The sequence below is a fragment of the Panthera uncia genome (genome assembly GCF_023721935.1).
Source record: "Panthera uncia isolate 11264 chromosome B2 unlocalized genomic scaffold, Puncia_PCG_1.0 HiC_scaffold_24, whole genome shotgun sequence".
NCBI classification, from domain to species: Eukaryota; Metazoa; Chordata; class Mammalia; order Carnivora; family Felidae; genus Panthera; species Panthera uncia.
The window spans coordinates 119,381,449-119,405,172 of NW_026057580.1; the positions used below are offsets into that span (position 1 = coordinate 119,381,449).

At 47.0% G+C, this 23,724-nt stretch overlaps 1 protein-coding gene and 1 pseudogene across 9 annotated transcripts in view; one reads left to right on the forward strand and one right to left on the reverse strand.

Annotated features, from left to right (window-relative positions):
* Positions 1 to 2,873: 2,873 nt before the first annotated feature.
* Positions 2,874 to 6,175, reverse strand: LOC125939077 (prefoldin subunit 1-like; annotated as a pseudogene).
* Positions 6,176 to 6,516: 341 nt separating this feature from the next.
* The window catches only part of FAM120B (family with sequence similarity 120B), a 95,613-nt gene continuing 78,405 nt past the window's right edge, over positions 6,517 to 23,724 (forward strand). For 7 of the 9 annotated variants that reach the window (XR_007462931.1, XM_049654626.1, XM_049654629.1 and 4 more), the window contains exons 1-2: positions 17,979 to 19,772; positions 22,762 to 22,942. Coding sequence is in view for 8 of the 9 variants with exons in the window: in XM_049654626.1 (XP_049510583.1) it covers positions 18,000 to 19,772; positions 22,762 to 22,942 (1,954 nt within the window). In the remaining variant the exon portion in view is untranslated. Of the gene's footprint in view, positions 6,751 to 12,480; positions 16,026 to 17,978; positions 19,773 to 22,761; positions 22,943 to 23,724 lie in introns of those variants that run through there. The other 2 variants (XM_049654622.1, XM_049654621.1) reach the window with 2 other exon arrangements.

Genomic DNA, 23,724 nt, shown 5'->3' on the forward strand with positions numbered 1-23,724 from the left:
AAATCTGCCATCCTGTTTTTAGGTTCTCCTTACAATTCATGTCTGATGTGCACAATAGGGCATAGGAAACACCTATGTGTGGTGCCAAGCAGGAGGCGGGGAAAGGACCTGAATAATCACATGTAACTTTTTTGCTTCTGTTATGCTGATTTCCATGTACAACTTTCTGCTAGTGTCCTGGGAAAGGGGCCTGCAAAAGAATCTTTGGCTTCTCCCTTCCTTCACTATTGTGCGCTGGAGTTGTAAAACAAATTTTAAAGCCTATAGAATTTAGACAGATTTGAGTCTGAACAACAATTGTGCCACTTACTACCACTTGCACTGGTTACTTAACAACTCTTTAAAACTTAAAGTTTTTTCTTTTACCAAAGTAATACGGTTACAGATTTTAAAATTCAAGTAGGATTTCCAGATTCATAACAAAAAATAGCAATCACCTGCATCAAGCATTCCCACTTTCAATTCCTTCCTCTAACTTAACTCTTCGCTATTGTTTTTTAAAATTTACTCTATTTCTTTTTTAATGTTTCTTTTTGAGAGAGAGAAAGAGAGAGAGAGAAAGAGAGAACGAGCAGGGGAGGGGCAGAGAGAGAGAGAGAGAGGGAGATACAGAATCCGAAGCAGGCTCCAGGCTCTGAGTTGTCAGCACAGAACCCAACGCGGGGCACAAAGTGTGAGATCACGACCTGAGCTGAAGCCAGAGGCTTAATGGACTGAGCCAAGCAGGCGACCCCTCCCCCCGCCCCCGGGGCCTTTTTTTAATGTTTACTCTCCTATTTCTTATAAAAGAGTCTCTAATGCTATGTCTGTCTTATTCCCTTGCACGTATTATCTATGGACTTACCAGCTCTAGCAGATGAAGATTTAACTCTTCCACCGGATTTCCCAGACACACGCATTTATGAACACGTATAAGATTGCCTCCCATTTTTTAAAAAAATTATAGCATCCTTTTGTATTAAATTACCATTCTGTATTTACTTTATTATTTTTTTTAATGTTTATTTTTGAAAGAGGGGGAGAGAGACAGAGTGTGAGCGGGGGAGGGGCAGAGAGAGAGACACACACAGAATCGGAAGCAGGCTCCAGGCTCCAAGCTGTCAGCACAGAGCCCGATGCAGGCATCGAACTCACAGACTAGGAGATCATGACCTGAGCTGAAATCAAGAGTTGGACGCTTAACTGACTGAGCCACTCAGGCGCCCCTCAATTTTTTTTTTAACAGATGTCATTTAAGGAATGTTTTCCATTCAGATAGAATTTTCTTAAAAAATTTTTTTTTTAAGATTTGTTATTTTTGAGAGACAGAGACAGAGTGTGAGCAGGGGAAGGGCAAAGAGAGAGAGAGAGAGAGAGAGAGAGAGAGAGAGAGAGAGAGAATCTAAAATAGGCTCCAGGTTCTGAGCTGTCAGCACAGAGCCCGACATGGGGCTCGAACCCACAAACCATGAGAACGTGACCTGAGCTGAAGTCAGACACTTAACCAACTGAGCCACATAGATGCCCCATGTATTTGCCTTACTAAAGCTAGGTAATTATTCACAGCTGAGGCACATGCGGTGATTACATTTTATTTTTTGTGCACTTTTTTGTCTTTACTGGATTCAACAATTGCCTAATATATTTGCTTGACGTTTCTGTGTACCTCTTACTTATCATCACCAAACTCCAAAGATCTTCCTTTAAAGTATTCAGACACATCAGGTGTTCATGGGTGTCACTGTCCTGGATGAGGAAGGTATCTCTGGGAGGCACCTGCTCTAGTTTAAATGGTCTCTATCTAGGACTTACTTTCCTCCTCTGTCTTCACTTGGATTCCCTGCTACCCAGGTCCTAAATATCCCTCTTTCCGGACTACTTAATTTTGGAGAGTATCCCTCTGCAGGTTTCTGAATGGATTTGGTAGATCATATTTTTGAGCTGCATATCTCAATATATCTTTATTCTACCCTCACACTTAACTAATATTTTGAGTGAGAGTAGAATTTAGTGTTAGAATTATTTTCTTCAGAATTTTAAAGTTAAGTCTCCACTGAATTTCAGCTTCCTGGGATTCAATTGAGAATTTCCATGCCCTTCTGATTTCCAAACCTTTAAATGTGACCTTTTTCTTTTTCCTATGGGAACTTTTTTTTTTTTTTTTTTTTTTTTTAGGAAGGGGCAAGTCTGAATATTTATTACCCTTCTTAAAAATATGATTATTTAGGGGCACCTGGGTGGCTCAGTCGGTTGGGTGGCCGACTTCGGCTCGGGTCATGATCTCGCGGTCCGTGAGTTCGAGTCCTGCGTCGGGCTCTGTGCTGACAGCTCAGAGCCCGGAGCCTGCTTCAGATTGTGTCTCCCTCTCTCTGACCCTCCCCCGTTCATGCTCTGTCTCTCTCTGTCTCAAAAATAAATAAATGTTAAAAAAAAAATAAAAAAAATAAAAATAAAAAAATATGATTATTTACATAACTTGGTTTTTAATAATTGGCTCTCCTGAGTCAGTACAAGCCAGCTTCAGCACACCACTGCCCCTAAGCCTCTAGGAGGCCTTAGGATTGTACTGTCCACCAGGAGACAGCCTGACTGCATTTTCTTATGGAACATGTGGGAGTAAGCAGGGAAGGAATCTTTAGGCAGAATGCCACCAAGGTTCACTTAAATTCAGTTATCTCCTGGTCTCTCTTCTTCCTGATCTGCATGGAGGCTCAGAAGTAGAAGGATTTGCTCAAAGGAACAGAAAGGAACAAAAAGAACCAGGAAAGACTTCAATGCGAAAGGAACAGAGCCAAAGCTCTGGAGGGGGACAGGTCAGGGAAGAGCTGAGGTTGAAAGCCTCTGGCCCTCGGTTCTCAAGAAAGGCAGACTTGGGGGGGGGGGGGCAGATGCCTTTTATTGGTCTAACCAGCGTAACTAGTAGTAGGTTTGGGCAGAGCTCCCCTATCTGTCCTGGCCCCCATCTTTCCTGGGTGTTCCTGACTCACCCCAGGGGAGGAGAGTGTTGGGCAGGGGTGGCAGGCAGAGCCAGGATCGAAAAGGGGATCAGGGTGAAGTAGAAAGCACGGGGTTACCAGATCACTCAAATAAAAAGCCCATCAGGGCAGAAGAGAGGATATTTCCCCAAACAGGCCCCTCTGCCCTTGCCAGGAGTGGAAGGGGGCAGGAAGCTTTCACTAGAGGTTTCCTACTGTGCCCTTTGTGCTATCAGCATCTCCCAGATGTGTTCCTCAGCTTCCTTCACACTCTGCTCCAGGTAGGATTTTTTCTGTTCCAATTCTTTAATTTTTTCTTCTGCTATTTTCTGTTTCTCTGAGTTGATTGTGAATTACCTCCTTGGACTGAAGAATAAACATTCTTCCTACACCTTCATACAGGTTAGTCTCATCTATCAAAGTCATAATCTCTGTATCTGTAAGATGTGCATGCTTTTTTGTCTGTTTAGCTGTTCAATCTGTATGTCTGCAACTTCACCTTCTGTTGAATGTCAATAACTTTGGCTTGAAGCTCTGTGAAGGCCCTCTTCAATTCCAGATCCACGGGAGCGGCCATCTTGGTTCACTCAGGGTGCCTCTCCCTATGGAAACTTTTAAAGATCTTTTCTTTATCGCTGGTGTCCTGAAATTTCATGATGTACTTTAGTGTGGATCATTTTAGATTTGTCGTGCTGGGCATTTGGCAATCCTTTTCAATATAAGAACGTGTCTTTTACATCTGGGAAGTTTTCTTGAATTATTTCTTGAGTATTTCCTCCTCTTCATTTTCTCTTTCTTGTAATTCCTATTTTTCACGTCAAACTTTAATCTTCTAATTTTCTTATGTTTTGTCTTTCTCCATATTTTTCTCTTTGTTCCAATATCTGTGAGATATCATCAGATTTATCTTCTAACTTTAAACACTTTTTAAATTTAGGGCGCCTGAGTGGCTCAGTCGGTTGAGCGTCCGACTTCCGCTCAGGTCATGATCTCATGGCTCCTAGTTCGAACCCTGTGTCAGGCTCTGTGCTGACAGCTCAGAGCCTGGAGCCTGCTTCTGATTCTGTGTCTCCCTCTCTCTCTGCCCCTAACCCACTCGCATTGTCTCTGTCTCTCTCAAAAATAAATAAACGTTAAAAAAAATTTTAAACACTTTTTAAATTTATCATGGCTTTTATAATTTTCAAGAGCTCTTATTTTTGGAATGTTCTTTTACATATTCCCTCTCTGTTTCTCTCATGGATAATCTTCAGAGATTGCAAAGAATAATGTTTTTTTTTTTTAATTTTTTTTTTTTTAACATTTATTTATTTTTGAGACAGAGAGAGACAGAGTATGAATGGGGGAGGGGCAGAAGAATAATGGTTTTTTTTACAATATTTTTCTTCTTTCTTCTAGTTTTTTGTTTTTTCCTTTTCTTCTGTCTTCCTCACATGTCTGTCAATCCTCGGTCACAGGTGTCTATTTCGGAGGGAGGCAGACATACTTATCAGAAGCTCTGTGGGATAGATGAAGACCACCAAGTGGTGGGACTCACCTAAGGCAGTTTGAGGAGCTTGGCTGGCCTGTCACCCTCCGCCTCCACTGTCTGGGTCCCCACAGGCTGCAGCTGGTGTCTCTGCTTGCCCCTCACTCCTTCCGAACTCCTTTTGTTTCCTAGGTTTTCTCCTTCTGACCTTCCTCTTTTGAGATTCCACTTCCTTCCAGGCTCAAGTCACACTTTATCTTCTTGTTGCCTTCTTCATCCGCATGTTATAAACTTTACACTATGTTTCACTTGTTTCCCAATATTTAATGTATGTTCATTTGTCTTCCCAACTGCAACGTGTGTCCCTTAAGATGAGAGACCACTTCGCATCCTTCTTGGTGTGGCACCCAACCAGTAGTAGCTGCTAAGCACTGTTGATTTTACCGAAAGAAATTTTAAAGTCAGCCAGAAAGGAAAGCCTTGTATGCCGGGTGGAGAGATTCCTTCTCAGATGTAATACATACATGTGGTGTCGCTGCAGTTTGGTAATGCTTTCTGAGTGCTTGATCTGTCAAGTGCTTTGCAAGAGACTCTGAAGAGAGCAGCATTTGATCATTTTACTTCAGCGGAAGCCTCTCGTTCCCTGGGGTTCACAGCAGCACTACCAGATATGTTGTGTGTACAGACAGGTTTTGAGATGCGGCCTAAATAATTAGGTATTACTAATAATTTAACTTCCTCCGTAATTTACCTAAAAATAAATTAGATTGGTTTAAAGGCTAATCTGCTATCACACTTGGCCAGTGAAACATTCTCTTGGTTGTAGAGAAAAGGGTGGCATTGCAGCTAGAGGAACGGACATTGGGTATAGTCTGGACTGCCTGATATCTGAGCCTTAAGGGAGCGTGTCCTGACTGTGAACTTGACTGATCTTAAAGCGGTTTTCCAAATAAGGTGGATATGGTGGCTTACAAGCAGAGTCCAAACTCCTTACCATGAGATGGAGACGCTGCATGACCAGGTGATCCTGTTCACCAACCAGTTTTATGTGCCACCACTCTCTCATGTATAGGTTACAGTCCGTGAAATTCCTCTAACATGTCCTGCTTCTGCACCTGTCCTTGCTTCTCCCCAGAAATCTCACTCCATTCAGACCAGAAAACCTGCCCAGTAAATAAATTCGGCTTCAAGGGTAATTATGATCATCATCATCACAGACAGCAATGCCAACAAATGGCTAAAATGCACGTGCTTACCAAGGGCTGAGTGCTCTGCCATATTCTTTGTTTTTTGGTTTGTTTTTGCTTTTTAAAGTTTATTTATTTTGAGAGAGCGAGAGCAGCAGAGAGTCAGAGAGAGAGGGAGAGAGAATCTCAAGAACTGTGACACCAAGACCTGAGCAGAAACCAAGGTTTGGACGCTTAACCTCCTGAGCCGCCAGGCGCCCCTCTGCTGTATTCCTCGTAAGCACTGCCTGGGAAGTACCATTACCGTCCCAACTAAAGAGTCGAGGAAGCTGTGCGTACAGAGGTTAAAAAACAACTTGCCCAGGATCACGCACCCGATTCCGTATTCCCCACTCCCACTCCCCATACCTCACGCGTAAATGGGCACATTCAGAGTTGGTTAACACAGGTTTGCCCCGGTTTCCCAAAGTTTGTCACCCCACTTCGTCAGCGCGTTTCCGCTAACTCAAAGAAATCCGAAGAGGTCTTCCGCTTGCATGAAAAAAGCCACCGGGGCACCAGTGCAGGTCTTTCCTAAAAGCGAAGTGGTGTACTCTTCGCTTTGCACCGTTTGGACTTAGAAAAGGTTTCAGAGAGCGCTCTGCTTTCCGACGGAGCGGCAACCTCCCAAGAGCCTTTCGGGACAGCCGGGCTTCAGGCAAGCCTGACCTTCTCCCGAGCCGGCCGCGGCGGTCACCTGGGTCCCCGAAAAACTGGCGCCAGGGGCTCCGGGTAGCGTCGGCCCCCACAGGCCAGCAGGGCGAACGAGCCCAGGCGGCCAGCCTCAATCCACCCGCGGCCCGCAGCGCAGCACCGGCAGAAAGGAGAGGAAAGAGGGGGCGCCCCGCCGACGCCCACGGGAGGCGCAGGAACCGTGTGACCCCGACCTAGGAAGCAACGCGCGGTTTCCAAGGACACGGGCGTGGCGCCTGCGCAGCTCGCTTCCCCGGAGCCGGGGGAACGGGCCGGGCAGGCCCCGCCCCCCGTGCAGGGAGGTTCCCGCGAGCGGAAGCGCTTGGGGCGGAAGCGGAAGTGCGCAGACGGCTGCGGCTGGGCCGAGGGCGGTGCGGGCGCGTCTCTGGCTGTGCTGGCGTATCTCTAGGTAGGGCCGGGTCTGCGGGGCCAGCGCCGTCCCGACCGCTCCCCGCCTGCCGGGCTCGGCTCGCTGCGCTCGCGTTTCTGCGCCGTCGCGGCCGCCCCGGCCGTGAACCCCGTCGCGGGTCCCTTGGCCCGGGTCCGAGCCCTCCGCGGCCTTGCCCGCCCTCAGCCCCGCCGCCCCGCTCCGGGTACCTGGGAATCGCCGCCCACCGCCTTTCCCCTCCTGGGCCTCTCCGTCCCGGTCACCTCATTCCCTGACCTCCCGCCCCCCCCCCCCCCCCCCCCCCGGCTGCGACCTTCGCTTCCTCCTCTTTGGTGTCGTCCTGACCCGACCCTCAAGAGACGTGTGCCAATTCCGGGTCCTGACCTGACGGTCCCCTCAAGAGATGTGTGCCAATGCCGGCTCCGCTCTTCTCGGCTACCCGGCCGCACAACTGTGTGATCGCCCCCAGAGAGGCGTCCTCTGATGTCTGCACTCGCGTCTCAAAACTTGTGTGCCTTTCCCCCCAGGCATGTCTGGGCTGTCCTCAGCCGGGGCTCCAGCCCCTAGCAAGTGCTAAGTCCTTGCAGAAAGGAAGATGAAAAGACGGCAGACCAGTGTACGGATAGCCGAGAGGACGACTTGTCTACGGTGGCCAAGCAGGGGCAGGAAAGTGTCTTTGCAGGAGCGGGGATTTGAGCTGAGGGTTAAAGAAGTAGGGTTAGATAATAGAAGTAGAAGATAATAGCCTAGCGATGGGGAATGGCAGGAAGTTACAGAGAATTTGGGGCAAGGAAGTGAAGTGATCAGATGTCATTATTAAGAGTTAGCCTGGCAGGTGTAGGATGATGGCGTGGGGTGATGGTACATCATGACAAGAGGGCTTTTGCGGTTGTGCAGGAGAGAAGCTTTAAAACCTAAACCCGGAAATGGTAGTGGAGAGAACTTGGAGGTGAGTTGGATGCGAAAGGCATGAGGTGTTGGTATTTCTAATGACTTGTAGGTTTTTGGCTTGACGTTTGAGATGACTCAGAGAGTGAGAAATGGCTTGGGGAGCAAGTCTGGAGCATCAGGCTGCTGACTGCTCACCTCCCAAGCGTATTAAGTTGTTTGGCCTGGAGCTGTATTTCACGGTTCCTCTAGTCACCTCGCCCTTTATTTTTGTCCTTGGTCTCTGTCATTTGTGAGTCATGGCCTCACGTCTGCATGTGCTCAGTGACCTGCCCCTGTTTGGGCCTTGCTCGTAGGAGCTAGCCTCTCTGCACCGGCACAGCCTTCACACATTGTCTGTGTTTAGATTTCCTCGTCACCCTGTCTCCTGCCATCCCTAAGCTCTGCGAAGTGGTTCTCGCCCACCGTGTGGTAACGCTGGTCTCAGAGCTGCACTTGTCCTTCCTCACCAGCTGTGCTCAGGAACAGCGCTGACAGCATCCCAGCTGTGCCAAACCCCTCACTGCCCATGTCTGTACGCACACTGTCTCTGAACCACCTTCCCTCTTACCTACCTTGTATAATTTCTAAACCCCTAATCTCTCCGACACGTGGCGCCCTCTCCTCTGGTCACTTCTGGCCCGCTGTTTTCTCGCCTGCAAACTGAGAAGACAAGGAGGTGGCATCTGAGGTCCTACCCCATCCCTGAGCCTTAACCTGGGTGCCGTTTATGGGGTAGATTTACCGTGAAGCTAATGAAGACCAGGTTTCAGGGTCCCTCACTTTCATGAGCCCCTTCCAAGACCCTGGGAAAGACCTCAGTGGTCTTGTGTTTATAATTTTGTAGTTTTTAAAAAGAAGGACCCCAACCGTGTAGGCTTCAGGCCCTGCACAACTTGGATCCCTGTGAAACTGGCCATTTGTCACATCCTGCTGTCTTGCTGTTTGCATTCTTGTCCTTCAGACTTTCCCCTTCATGTGTGTGCTAATCATCGGGGCTTGGAGACAGAACAGGAGTGAATGGAGCCCAGTTCCTGCTGGAACCCTCAGCCGGGGAGGGGCATGCATTTGGCAGAACCTTTGCGGCGATGCCTGTATTGATTTCACTGCTGCGTTGCCACCTTTTTCAAGAAAAGGTTAATGGTGAGAAGGAAAGTCTGTTTGATTGAGGTCATAAAAGCAGTTCTTATCTCTGGAAGAAGCTACAGCAATACATGGAAAATCCTTCAGGGGCATTAATTGCATCCTTTCAGTAGTTTGAAAGTGAGGTAACCCCTATGCTGTAAGTTAGTTTCATAAGGCTTCGTAATAAGTATGAATAACTTTTTATTTTGATTTGCTTTTACATATGTTTCTTTGTAAAGTGCTGTTGGGAAGATCTTCACAGACTAAAAACGTGTTGTTTAAGCCTTAAATTACTTACATAAAATAACATATTTTTAAAGCATTTTATAGCAGTAGTTTAAAATCTACCAAATTGAGAGGTAAATCATTATTTAATTTGTACAAAAAAGGGAATCGATGATCTACAAAGAGATGAAATGTTTTGTCTCCGGTCAGACATTGCCAACCAAAAACCCAGCTCCTGAGCATCCTTACAAGAAGGAACCCACTGCTTTTGCTGTAGAACGTTTGCTATGATGTGGACCAAACCAGTAGGTCCTTCAGTATGCCTGTCTAGCTGCAGAGTCCTGCCGGGACGCGTGAGGTTCCACGAGGCTGTGCAGCTGAACTACTGTTCCCATTAGCGCTGTAGCCCAGAGTTGCGTTATTGTAAAGTCAGTTATATCCAAACCATCGCCACCCAGGACAAGAGGAAGGTAATTCTGTTTGAAACAGGGGAGTTTTCTGGATAGTTCAATTCTGGGTTTTTGCCCAGTAAACACTAAAATCTCCCATTTCAGGGTGGCAGTCTTTGTAAAATATAACATTTCCCTGCTTTGTTAATAGAATGCATTGGATGTAGTATAAACTTGCTTTAATGATCTCAAACACTTTAAACATAATTTGTTAGTTGTGATGTAAACACTGTTAGAACTTGTTGAGGCGCGGGAAGCTATTCCGCTGTTATTTGTAAGGAGTTTTTGTGTCTCTCGGGTTTTTTTAGTGTTCCTGTTCTTCTGCTTTCTCCTTATCAGCCCTCAGCAGTTCCTGCTGCCATTGGTGTACATATGCCTGCTTCAGATGCCCTTTCCATATTTTTCTCTTCTGTGGACATAGAAGCTTCTTGTTAGAACTGAATAAAGAAATAGTCTGTAGATATAAATAAGAGCTTGAAGAAGTCTCTTACGAATAAATTGTTTTAGCCTTAACTCATGAGTTTATATTGATTCTTACCCTGAATTCTGAATAAATGAAGCATAAATTTGTGCATGTATACGTGTGTCTTCACCTGTGTTCAGTGACAGTGATTTTCACATTATGTGTCATTGTCCTTTAAGGGGTTTTGTAGAGCTGAAGTGGGTTAGGGAAAGGCCCAGTGCTCTGGTTGCTCCTTCAGTCCTGATTATTCTGTTAATGCCCTTATGACTGGGAGAACCTTCAGGAAGGAGAGCTCTCTGGCTGAGGACACCCACAGGGTAATTCCCAGCACTGGAGCCGACAGCAACCAGACCACTCCGATGTGACGGTTAGGTGGGGGTGTGGCTTAGTAAAAGGTGCATAGGCTTTGGAGGCCGATGGGTTCAAATCTCGCCTCTCCTGTTGTCTGTGGCCTCCGGCAGGTGCCCTGATGTGGCACACACACTGCTGCCCAGCACCAGCTCTTTTTCCTTCTTGGCTGGTACAGCATGCCTGTCGCAAGTCTGAAAAACGGATCATGGGCCCGTGGGACTAGAGATGTCTGCTGCGGGACTTTTAGAGTAAGTGTGCAATATGGTGCATTTTGACACACGTGTGCACACTGCTAGGCTTTCTTCTCTGATGGACCCTGTGCCTTTCACTCCCTCTCTCAGGGCTCATATCTTAGTGACTTTGCCTTGCCTGCTGCTGTGTCCACAGCCGCTAGCACAGGGCCTGGAGTACAGTAAACACTAGATGGACATTTATGGAGCAAATATGGGAACTTAGAACTCTTGCCTTTGGTACGTGTGTGGGGGCCAAAAGAGGGTCTCTTCCTCTGTTGTCTTGCAATGGGAGTTAGGACTCTGCACCCCACCAGTGTCAGGGTTCTTCCAGAGTAGGTGTCTGGATGTTGGGCAGCTAGAGCAACCAGTGCCTCCCAGAGCCCCGTCATTTATCTCCAGTCTTGCCTGTCTCCAGCCTTTCTCCACCACGTCAGGTGAGTGTTTCTAAAATGTTCTTGTTTAGGAGCCTTGATGACCAGTACCTGGTCTCCCTTGGGAAGAAGTGCAGGTGCCTATGTGTCCTTTGGGAGCCCTGTGCTATTTGGCCCTGTCTGCAGCATCATCGCCTCACTCTTCCTCCTTTAAATCAGAGTTCTGGCCACACAGAGGTTGTTTTTTGTTTTGTTTTTTTCCATTTTCCATGTTCGAGGAACACATAAGTAGCATTGCAGGTAAAACTGGTGAATAGAACACGTATCTTAAGCACCTTAGAAACACCCATTTACTGATTAAAAAAAAAGATATCTTACAAACTTTAAAACATTTTCACTCCTTATTTCTCCTGTGCCTCCCGCCTGCCTGCTGTCTCATCTCCGTCTGGCGCATCCGTCTTTCCTGCCTTTCGTCAAGGCTCACTTCTAGTGCCCTGGCTCAGGACAGCCATTGTGGATCCTTGATCTCGGATGGGTCCTCCTGCTGAGTAGCTCTGTGCCATTTCTCTGGCCTGTAGCTATGCTCAAGTGACTGTTGTTGGTTGAATGTTTTCCTGATGAAGCATAACCCTCTGGAGGGCAGGGCCCCTGTGTCTTGTTGGTAGAGAGGGTCTGCCGTAGTCCGTGACCTAAGGTGCTTGCTGAAGGAGTAAACCAGATGTATGTTCAGACAAGATCCCTTGGTATTGTTGAGGAGAACTGAGTGCTAATGAGTGGCAGCTACAAATGATATCTTGTCGAAAAAAGGACCAATATGTGCTTTTACTTGACTCAGCAGTTTCATATCCAAGATTTGTCCCAAGGAAGTGCTCAGAGATGGGCTCAAAGATTTATATACACAGATGGGATTCACTTTCTTCTCTCTGGCATTGTGCATCCATTAAAAGTGACACTGCAGGAGAAGTTTAACACAATGATTTGGAAATCTATTCATGATCAATTAAGACAAAAAAGTCGATTACAGAAAAGTATCCCTATTTTTAAAAACAATGAGTAATAATAAAAAAAGGCTAGAAATATGTACTCTAAAATTGTTGTAGTCATTGTCTTTGGAAGATGAGATTATGAGTAGTCTTTTTTTTCCTCCCCCTTTGTGCTATCTCTGACTTTTCTGCAAAGGACATGACTACTTGTTAAATTAGGAACATTTTTGTGAATATATTTCCGATAGTGAAAAGTAAACCAACTTGTAAAAATCATAAATACAGTAAAACCTCAGTAAAACTTATAAAGCTTTGTTCTAAATTTTGAGATAACTTAAGAATTTTGACTGGTGCTGTGATGATTTTACTAACCCTAGGCGATGATGGTATGCTTTATGAATAAATTTGTAATACAAGTGAAATTGCGTCACAGTATATGAGGCAGGTCTTATACCCCTCATTTTGCAGATAAGAAAAATGAAGCTTATAGAATAAAGTAACTTGCTCAGTATTTTACTGCTGTTGAGTGGAAGTTAGAATCTGAATTCACTAGAGCCTTCCCTTTTAATGACAGTATTATGCTGCCTAGTGGTCTGTCACTTCTCCCTAGGGCACTGCTTGGGGGCGGGGGGGGGGGGGGACTGACCTGTTGACCTAGCAGCTGCTGAGTGCCTACATCAGCCATGCGCCAGTTTTCTGGATCTTGGCACCAGTGGTCATGGCCTGACTGTGTCCTGGAGGGCCCTCCAGGACACCCTGCATGTTTGATGTACGTACGGTGTACATCAGAATAGCTATAGGCTTTCCGTTTCTCATGTGAAGAGCTTCATAGAGATGTGGTGTGGGAGAAAAAATGTTCTGACGCTTGCTGAAACAGTACGGAAGGTTTTACTCAAGATTATTGCAATAGGGGTGTTCCACTAAGGGAGAGAGATGGGGCTCAGCTTTGAACACAGCAAAGATGCCTGGGGATTTGTAGCCTGCCAGCAGTAAGAACCAAGGGGATGACGCATTTGATCGGATCTTGAGGGTGATCATCTATTGAGGGCAGGGATCTTCTCCAGACAGACTCAGCAGGACTCTTGCTGAGACTGGACTCAGCCAGGATGCACGCAGATGCCCAAGGTTGAGGCCTTATTGAGAGGAGGGCCCGGAGGAGTCTGATGGAAATCTGCCTCGGTAGGGCATCTTTTCGGTAGTTAATGAGTCCTGGGTGGAGGGGCTCCAAAGCATGGCCACCAGCGCAGTGGCGGCCGCCTGCAGCTTGCTTGTTCACCTGGTTTGTGCATTCATGAATATTCAGTAAACACTGAGCTAACCCTGTCTCATGTGCTGCTGTGGCATAGGTATTCATGTCACGGAGTTTTCAGTCCTCTTTCTTGCCTTGCTGTGCTGAAGGGGGTCCCTGTCGGTTTCCCTTTGTAGGTGAGGTTGGTGGGGAGCCAGGGAAAGAAGCCCCACGTCCAGCGACAAGGTGACCTTCCTGAGGCGCGGGCCCAGCCAGCATGTGACCGGGGAAGGAAACACCTGACTTGGAAATGAAGCAAAGAAAAAGGAGGACCGTGTGTTTTGTCACCATCGTGCGGGCCGTTATTTAACAGATTCACCCAAGATTGTTTAGTTTTCTAACCCAACGTGCCTCTCCGACTTTGCCACTTACTCTTGATTGGAGCCCAGATGCTGATGCTCCATGTGTCAATTTATAGGTTTTTGTCTTGTACAGATACAAATTATTTCTGTCTGATAAACGTAAACCCCAAAGTTTTGATTTCATTGCTTTGTAGGTCTTCAGCTGAATTTGTCTCCGGCTGAAAATAGCTCATTTCAGTGAACTCCAGCTCTTCGGTGCCCTCTGAACCTGCGTCCCCTGTACAGACTTCCTCGTTAACTTGCATGCCCATTGCAAAAGTATGCTCTGACATTGTTGCATGCTGGTGCTTTAGGGTGGCCAGAGCTGCTGCTACCGATTGTCCTTCTGCAAACACTGATCTCTGGGTAGGAGGTGTCCCTCCCGCCCCCCCGTCTGTGGGTTGTCCATGAGTCCATTTGTCCCTGTGTCCAGAGGGACTCGGCCCCTTCTGTCAGTGGCGGTGTAGAGATGTGTCTGTGCTGAGGCACTCACTGCACCTTTCATTCCTCTAAGTGTTCATCGTCGAAGGTTGTGAATAAAGAGACTTCGGGATTTCTCTTTCATCTTCTGCGTCCTCATTTCCCGGTAACCAGTATGTTGGGACTGGTCCAGCTGTATAGAGGGATGCCGTTCCTAGGAGGAGGCCCCTTCCCGTGTAACACGCTCTGTACTTGTGTGCCTGCTTCTCCTTCATCAACTTCCTGCCTTGAGGCTTTGTTTCCCAAATCAGTGTCAGCTCCTTGAGGGCAGGGTCTCTGCTTCCTACTCTTTATTTGCCTGCAGACGGAGTCCATAAACTTCAATGCCTTCTTTTCATTCATTTATTCGCAAGTACTTACTGGGCCCCTGGCATGTCGGACACAGTGCTGGGTGTTGGGGATGTGACACAGTGACATCATCTGCCCTGAGGAGGCCTGCATTAATGGAAGTGATTCCCAGATTGTACTTTGGGCAAGAAACTCCTCTAATGAGACATCTGTTTTCTTTCTGAACAATATCTAGATAATGAAAATTGTATATATGTAGGTATATGTACGTGTATATTTATAGTCACCTTTAAAACCACCTTTAAAGAATGAAAACCTCAGTACAGTTGGCCCCTTCGCACAGTCAAAAATCTGCAAATAAACTTCTGACCCCCACCCAAGAACTTACCTCCTAATAGCGTGTTGACGGAGCTGTACTGGTAACACTCAACTAATACAGTTTGTGTGCCATTGGTATTGTCTACCGTATTCTTAAAGTAAGCTAGAGAAAAGAAAACGTTATTAAGAAAATCCTAAGGAAAAGATAATACTGTACTATATATATGTATGTATGTATATATAAAATCATACTGTACTATATATATATATATGTATGTATGTATATATAAAATCCACGTCCAAGTGGACCCATGCACTTCAAACTTGTGTTCAAGGGTCAGCCGTACATGCTCTTAGCAGCAAAAGGCTTCACCAAAAAAAGGAAACCTACAATTATTTAAAACGGTAGTGTCCACAGAATTTATTTTCTTAGCCGTTTCATTTCATGTGAACTTAGGCGTCTCATTGAGGGGCGGGTGGCGTGAGCCTCAGAGCCGAAGGACCGGAAGATGTCGTCCAGAGTCACCAGTCCCAGGTCTTCGCCTGCCCGGGGTTTTCTTTGTAAATACTGTAGAAGAGCACGTCGTAGCGGAACGTTCCTGAGGTAATTTGCGATTCAGAATGTGAGAAATTGGCAGTGCGAAAGAGGAAAAACCCGTACATGTTTAATTACAATGGTGAGCTTTTCACTGCTGGGTGGGAAAGGACGCAAACATTTGAATAAAATCAAAGCAGAGGCTGAGCCCGACTTCTCCCAAAATAAAGAGGAGAGTGTTTGGAGCAGCTCAGTGTTGTCACTCGCGGTTTTAGCAGAAAAATGCTTGAAACAAAAATCCCTTTTTCTCGGTGAGGGAAGGCAGCCAACCCGAATGTGGCGGAGCCGCCGCACAAACGGGAGCCCGCGTCTGTGTGGGAGCGGGCGCTGATCTCTTTGGCTCCAGCTTGATCTCCACGTGCGTCTCGCGCGAGCCAGTGGCCGACCGGGAGGTCCCACCGGTGCCGGTGGGCTGGATGGGGGGGGATCCTCCCGCGCCGGCGGTGGGCTCTGTCGGATGCTGGGCACCCCCCGGGAACCTGGTGGAAGCGGGGGAGTCTCAGGTCATCGTGCAGGCAGAGTCGGAATCCGGAAGACCGCCTTCGGTACACCGCGCAAGTCTGCTGTTTGCAAAGCTGGGCACCGAATAATGGCCCGCAGTGTATGCGCTCTAAGCATCGTTTCTTTAATCCATCCTGACCACCCTTATGTGTGTTCTTTGGTTCTCTTTCCGAACCTGGGCCAGACTGCTGTGTTGGGACACCGGGAGAAAAACCGTCTGGCCTCAGAAACACAGCGGAACCTTCGTCGACAGAGGGTCCGCACGCAGAGGCCCAAACCGTAGAACTTCCTTGTAGCTGAAATAACCGTGAAGTCCAGCTTGGGCTTCAGACACTCGTACCTTGGTCATGTTCCCGAGGTAAATGCTATGAGGGTTCTTTCCGCAGTGGATTGGGGGGTATATTCAATAACTTAATGGGCAAGACTTTCTAAGTTTCGACATAAATGTGTGAGATCTATATCCTCTCCATGTTTATATATTTTCAGTATCCGTGGCCATTAAACAGATACGCAACTTCGGATTCTACTAGGGGCCGGTGTCCATTAACAGGCAATAAATTCTTAAAAGAGGGTCCTGTGTGAGGGTACCTTTTCTCAACATAGTGGTTTATTTGCAGTTTCTTCACTTGTAAAGTAGAGCTTATAGTGTTTTGCCTGTCAGAGATGTTCTAAAGACTGGAGATTTTGTGTGTTGAGTGCCCAGTGCCATCTGGTAGGAGGTGAGCGCGCCGCGAGGCTGGACGTCACCGATGCTCATTGGCAGCTGATGGCTGCCGCCCTCGGTCCCGAGCCTGGAGAGGCGTTGTTTGTCCTCCCATAGCTATTTGTGTAATAAGGACTTTTTGTTTGTTCTGTCAGTGGACATGAAGCCATGATGAGTCTTAAAAGAAAACCAAAGTGAAAATTATACGCCGTTAAGATCAAAGGTGTCATCATGGAATTTTTTCTGACCAGTGACAGATGTTATTACCTACTTGAAGAATGTCATGGGTCGCCTGGGTGGCTTCAGCGTCCGACTTCAGCTCAGGTCATGATCTCACGGTTCATGAGTTCGAGCCCCACGTCAGACTCTGCGCTGATAGCTCCGAGCCTGGAGCCGGCTTTGGATTCTGTGTCTCCCTCTTTCTGGCCCACCCCTGCTTGCGCTCTGTCTCCATGAATGAATAAAGTTAAAAAAAAAAAAAAAAGAATGTCATATGTTACATCCTTTATTATACATAGGACACCTTACTTTTTATACAAAGTACTCTGCTTAGGATTTTGCCAGATTTTCAGTTTGAAGTCTTTTTACTACTTTGTCAGTGTTTGCATTTTTTTTTAAGTTTATATATTTATTTTGAGAGAGAGCGAGTGAGTGACCGTGGGGGTGGGGCAGAGAGAGAGGGAAAGAGTGAATCCCAAGTAGGCTCCATGCTGTCCGTGCAGTGCCCAATGTGGGGCTCAATCCCACAAACTGTGAGATCATGACCTAAGCCAAAATCAAGAGTCACATGCTTAACTGACTTGAGGCACCCAGGTGCCCCTGTTTTTGCATTTTAGAGTAGGCAGTTTTCCACTGAAAGCCAGTCACCAACTCAGATATTACATTTGACAGGGTCAAGTTTTATGTGTTTTTCTTTTTGATGCCTTTATTCAGGTATACTTGATAAATAGTAAGCCACTTACAGTTTACAGTTTGACGAGGGTTAGCCCGTGTTTACCCGTGAAACTATCACCACAATTAAGGTGGTGAGCATATCCATCACTCCAAGAGTTTCCATTATGTAAATCCCTCCCTCCCACCTGCCCTACCCCAGACCACCACCGCCTGCTCTCTGGTGCCACAGATCAGCCCCACTCTCGGTGAAGTAGAATTTCATACAAATGGGTCACATGGAGTGTATTCCCGTTTGGCCTACGTTCTTTCACTCAGCAAGATGGTTTTGAGAAGCATCCGTGTTACGTGCATCTGTCTGTGTTTGGGGCTTTCAAAATTAACTTCTGCTTGAGTTCCTAGATGGGAAATAATGACTTCTTGAGAACCGTTACCCTTCATTAATAGTTTCAATACAAATCTTAGAGGACTGCTGCGCTGTGTTGTCCTTACGAAGGCCAACTCTGGTGATTCATGCTTAGGTTAAGGTTCCTCTTTGTCTTCAGTGAAAACTCGTTAGGCTTCTAACCGGTATGCCATGTTACATACCTTGTTAGTGCCTAGAGTGTTTTGAAAATAGAGTGCGAATATGAAGTATTGTCTTCTGTTTATTTACTTTAAAAGGTATCCTATGTCTAGTGATAATGTCATAACAACTCATTTAATTTTCCTTTCCAGATCCTTTCCAGGAGGCCAGTTATGGGTGTGAGAGGTTTGCAGGGATTCGTGGGCAGTACCTGCCCACATATATGTACAGTAGTGAATTTCAAAGAACTGGCAGAACACCACCGAAGCAAGCATCCTGGATGTACTCCTACCATTGTGGTTGATGCCATGTGTTGTCTCAGATACTGGTACACTCCTGAATCTTGGATCTGCGGTGGCCAGTGGCGGGAATACTTCTCTGCTTTGCGGGATTTTGTTAAGAGTTTTACAGCTGTTGGCATCAGGTTGATATTCTTCTTTGATGGCACGGTGGAGCAGGATAAGAGAGATGAGTGGGTGAAACGAAGACTAAAGAACAACAGGGAGATCTCCAGGATTTTCCATTATATCAAGTCACATAAGGAGCAGCCTGGCAGAAACATGTTCTTCATTCCCTCAGGGCTGGCCATATTTACACGATTTGCTTTGAAGAGCCTGGGTCAGGAAACTCTTTGTTCGTTGCAAGAGGCCGACTATGAGGTGGCATCTTATGGCCTCCAGAATAACTGTCTTGGTATTCTTGGAGAAGACACCGACTACTTAATCTATGATACCTGTCCCTACTTTTCAATTAGTGAGCTCTGTCTGGACAGTCTCGATACTGTCATGCTCTGTAGAGAGAAGCTCTGTGAGAGTCTAGATATCAGCCTGGCAGACCTTCCTCTTCTGGCCTGCCTGCTTGGCAACGATATTATTCCAGAAGGCATGTTTGAAAGCTTTCGGTACAAGTGCTTGTCTTCCTATACCTCTGTAAAGGAGAACTTTGACAAAAAAGGGAACATCATCTTAGCTGTAGCAGACCATATATCTAAAGTTCTTCGCTTGCATCAAGGTGAAAAAAAGCTAGAAGAGATGTTACCTTTGGGACCAAACAAAGCTCTTTTTTATAAGGGTGTGGCATCATATCTTTTGCCAGGACAGAAATCTCCATGGTTTTTCCAAAAACCTAAGGGTTTAATAACTTTGGACAAGGAGGTGGTATCCATGAGTTCAGACCCTGAATCCAAGCAAGAAGTTCCCATGTGTACAGACCCCGAATCCAAGCAAGGAGTTCCCATGTGTACCGACCCCGAATCCAAGCAAGGAGTTCCCCTGTGTACAGACCCTGATTCCAAGCAAGGAATTCCCATGTGTACCGACCCTGAATCCAAACAAGGAGTTCCCATGTGTACAGATCCTGAATCCAAGCAAGGAGTTCCCATGTGGACAAATCCTGAATCCAAGCAAGGAGTTCCCGTGTGGACAGATCCTGAATCCAAGCAAGGAGTTCCTGTGTGTACAGATCCTGAGTCCAAACAAGGAGTTCCTGTGTCTACAGACCCTGATTCCAAGCAAGCTGTTCCCATGTGTATAGATCCTGGCTCCAAGGAAGGATTCCTCCTGTGTACACATCCTGAATCCAAGCAAGGAGTTCCTATGTGTACACATCCTGAATTCAAGCAAGGAGATCCTGTGTGTACACACCCTGAATCCATGCAAGGAGATCCTGTGTGTACACACCCTGAATCCAAGCAAGGAGTTCCCATGTATGCATACTCTGAATACAGGCAAGGAGTTCCCATGCGTACGTACTCTGAATCCAAGCAAGGAGTTCCCATGTGTACACACACTGAATTCAAGCAAAAATCACCTCTGGGTGCAGACTCTGAATTTAAGCTAGAAACACCTATATGTACAAACCCTGGAATTAAACAAGAAGACCTTGTGAATATGGAGCCTGAAATCAAACAACAAGTAACCATGGTTTCAGACCCTGAAATCTTAAAGGTATGTAGATGTGCCCACCCAAATCTGACATGTCATGATTGAAAGTATATCCATTAATGGATTTGTCATGGATCTTTATTGACTACTTGCAGCGGTTAGGGCACTGTGGGGGACACAGAACAGGGCAATGTAGTTAGGAAGTATGACATAATGCATATGGAAACTCACATTATAAAGTATGCTGGATGTTGTTACATGCCTGTTCTAGAAGAGAGCTCTAGAAATTTGAAGGAGAGGTCACTGTGGGTTAAGTACAGAGAGAAGTTACTGAAGAGGTAGAGTGGAACCAGACCTTCATGAGAGCCGATATTTGTTCTGAATAAGCAGATCTTTGTTGCTTTGGGGCACGTGGTAGAACAGTAGGCTGGAGGACAGGGTCTGAGGGGAGCCATGGGGAGAGAGGTTGGAAAGGGTAGAATGTAACCAGATTGGGAAGACTGTTACCTGCCCCACTAGGAGTTTGGACTTAATCCTGAAAGTGACAGAGCCCTTGGGAGGTTTTACGGAGGACTGCTATTGATGAACCACGTGTTACGTGTGAGGCTGGGGGGTTACACGTGTTGTCTCTTACCCACAAACCATCCGTTGTTCCTAACAAAGTGTCACCATCTTCCATTCCCGGTGCACAAGTTACAAACCTAGCAATTACCACTCCTGGTAACTGTTCTCTCCCTGTCTTGTTACTTGTACCTAGTCAGTTAGTCTCACCACCCTAGCATATGTGGTCTCTGGTCTGAATTACTCAGGAATGGCTGACAACTCTTCCGTGTAGACTTTTGCCCCTTCTAGTCCACTGGCCATGCTGCATGCAGAAATGAAGCCTTATTCTGTAACTCTTAGGGTAGAAACAGTAGCCTTAAGCAGGCCACGGCCTGCCATCACCTCACCACGGCCACTTCTCTAGCCTGGTCAGTCCCTTGTCTGTCATGGCCCGGCACGTGCTCCTCTGCCTCTTGGGAACCTCCCCCGCCCCTTTGCTGCTTCATGGCTACTAGTCTTCTGTCCCATCTGGGCGGTCACTTACTCAGAGAAGCCCCGACCAGCCACCCACCTGTGTAGCGCATGCCTCACTGGAATGTCATGCTCGGGACGGTGCCGTGAGGGCAGGGTCTCGTTTGTTTCTCCCACTGCTGAGCCCCTTGTGCCCGTCACACTGTGTCTCACTGAACGTTGAAGGCAGTATTCCTTTTCTCTCGTACCTTTAGGGCCTTTCCCTTGGTGGCTCCTTCCCTCCGTCCTGTACAACTACATGGGTTCTCCTGTCTTGAGAAGTCCTTCACCTCTTCCTCCATTACATACATTGTAGCAGATAAGTTCCTTTAGTAACATAAAAAATTACGGTACAAAGTAGAATGCAATATGTACTTTAAGAGAATTACAGGTGAAAAAGTATTAAGGAGTTAAAATTATCCTACCTGGAAGCATCCTTAAAAGGTGGGCTTCGTGGAAGGAAAAGAATGTGGGTTAGAAATTGGAGGGAGGGCAGAATCTGAACCCCAGGTGGAAGCGTGCTTGGACAGTAGAGAAGGAGAGGTACGCATGGGGAAAGGCCTGCTCTCAACACAGACTTGGACACCATCCGAGCAGACTCCACTCGAAGTGAGGGAAATGGACAGAGAAGACCTAAATCTAATTCTGCTCGTTTATTTGGTTTGGTTTTATCATGAGGCTGGATGTGAGAATGCTAGTTTAATACAGACCATGCAGAGATGATTCTCCACTGATGTATCTTTGTACGGCTGTTTGTAGTTACTGGAGGCTGTTCCTCACATCGCTGGCCTTACTTGTCACGCAGCTCTCGGTAGACACGCTTGCCTCCCTCCTCACATGAGAACGTGTTGTGAAAGGGCTAAATGACATTGCCTGCAGTCACACAGCCAGTACTTGGCAGACCCTAGCTTTGAACTCAAGCCTCTAACTGCAAGTTTGACCCTTTACAAGATCACATCTGTGCTCCCTCTCGCGTGGGGAGAGGCGGGTTGGTCGTGGTCAGTAGCCTAGAAGTGCGAGCTCAGAAGAATTGGTCAGCTCCTGCTCGGGCCTGGCTTCAGAGAGAGAACTTGGAGCCACCGGAACAGTTTGCCTGAAGGACAGGACAGGGAAAGGCACGCGGGCAAAGGACGGCAGTGCAGAAGTGGAGCCTGCAGGGTACCTCAGTGCCTAGAGGAGGGCAAGGTCTGCCTTTCAGCCAGCCCAGGACTCGTGTCAAGTACGAGGCGGCATCACCCTGGGCTCTCTGCCTTTCCCGTCTTGACCCGGCCCCTGCTGGTTCCCGACCCACGCTCCTTTCCCAGCTGTGTGTGGCCTGAAGCACCATGAGGCAAGGGAAGGTGGGTTCTAGTTGGGAGCAGAAGACAGGGTGCCACTTGAGGTGAACCGTCACGGGAGAGGGGCTTGTGAGGTGGGGGGTGGGGAGGCCCAGAAGGGGCGCATTTCCGGGAGCCCAAGTGAGGCTGTGGAAGGCTTGACTGTGCCTGAGGAACAATGGAGCTGTTCCACTGTGACCGCATGGCAGTGGTCTCTAGCGGGTGTGTTGGTGGACTGGAAAGAGGACGCCGGGGCCTTGAATGTTAGGGTGAAGGTTTGTGGTAGCCATTCAGACACTCTGGGGAGGGCAGTGGCTGGACCTTCTTCTAAGAACACAGGCTGTGGGTGCTGTGGAGGGTGGACTGGAGAGGGGAGGAATGGGCCGAAGTCAGCCGGACGTTTTCATAGTAATGCCTGTCAGCGGGCAGACAACACGCTGTGCGCTAAGTCTGCTGGTGATTGGGAGGCTGGAGGTGGAGGAGGAATAAGACGATTTCGAGCCCAGATGCCCCGAGGCAGGAAAACAGAGACGCCAGCTTGATGTCATGAGCTTGAGGGACAGTTGCTCCATTTCCGAGAGCCTAAAAACACTGGCATGTGACACAGGGGTGTTGATTTTTTCTCTTTAGAGGTTACTGTTTCGTTTTCAAGGAGAAACCAGTCATATCTGAATTTTGAACAGATTGCTAGAGCACATCACGTCCAGGCAGAGAGCTACCTGGTGTACAACATCATGAGCAGCGGGGAGATCGAATGCAGCAACACCTTGGAGGACGCGCTGGACCAGGCTCTGCCCAGCCAGGCTTTCGTCTACCGCCCGGTGCGCCAGCGCGTTTACTCCCTCCTGCTGGGGGGCGGCGAAGGTGAGTGGGGCGGGCCGCTTAGCAGCGGTGCTCTCTGGAGTTGGAGTCTGAGAAACGGGCCAAATGAGGTGGAATGCATTCTTTCGGGACGCGGACACGATTGGAAAGGGGTTTGTCTGTCTTTAAAATCTGTCATTGAGAATCCCAGTCACATCTGTACGGCATTAAGGGAAAACGCCAGGGGGCATCTCTCTCTAATTAGTAAGCGGTTGATCAGTACTCATTAAAAGAAGAGTGCATTGTTGTTATAAAATCTTATGTTTTATCCAGTTATATTTAATTTATTATAAATTCGTAATTTATAATAATAATTCATATAATAATAATTTATATTTAGTTTTCTATTTTTCTTCCTTAGAAGGTTTGGTGGTTTTTAAAAATGTGAAAACCCTTTTCTCCTGCAGGAGTGTGGGGTATGTTTATTATTAGAAGACAGTGCCTACTTACTCCCCCCTCAAAATGTGATTTTCATAAAATAATTTCATAAAATCTAGTACATCATATTTTAAAGTATAAACAAAATTTCCCTTTAGAGTAGTTGTTGTTTCCTGTCAATATTTTCATCGTGCAGTGGCAACAGTTGTGTAGGGGGAGGACTGTCAGTGACCAGAACAGAAAATCTGGGGGCCTTCAACGCCAGGTATAAAATTATTAGACCCTATCGCTGTCTTTTCGGAGCAGTTTGGGGGGCATCATGAGTGGAGAAGAGCACTTCATAGTAGAGACTAGGGACACTTGACATATGGGTTACCTCCTGCGTAAGGTCCTGCTCCCCCGAGACG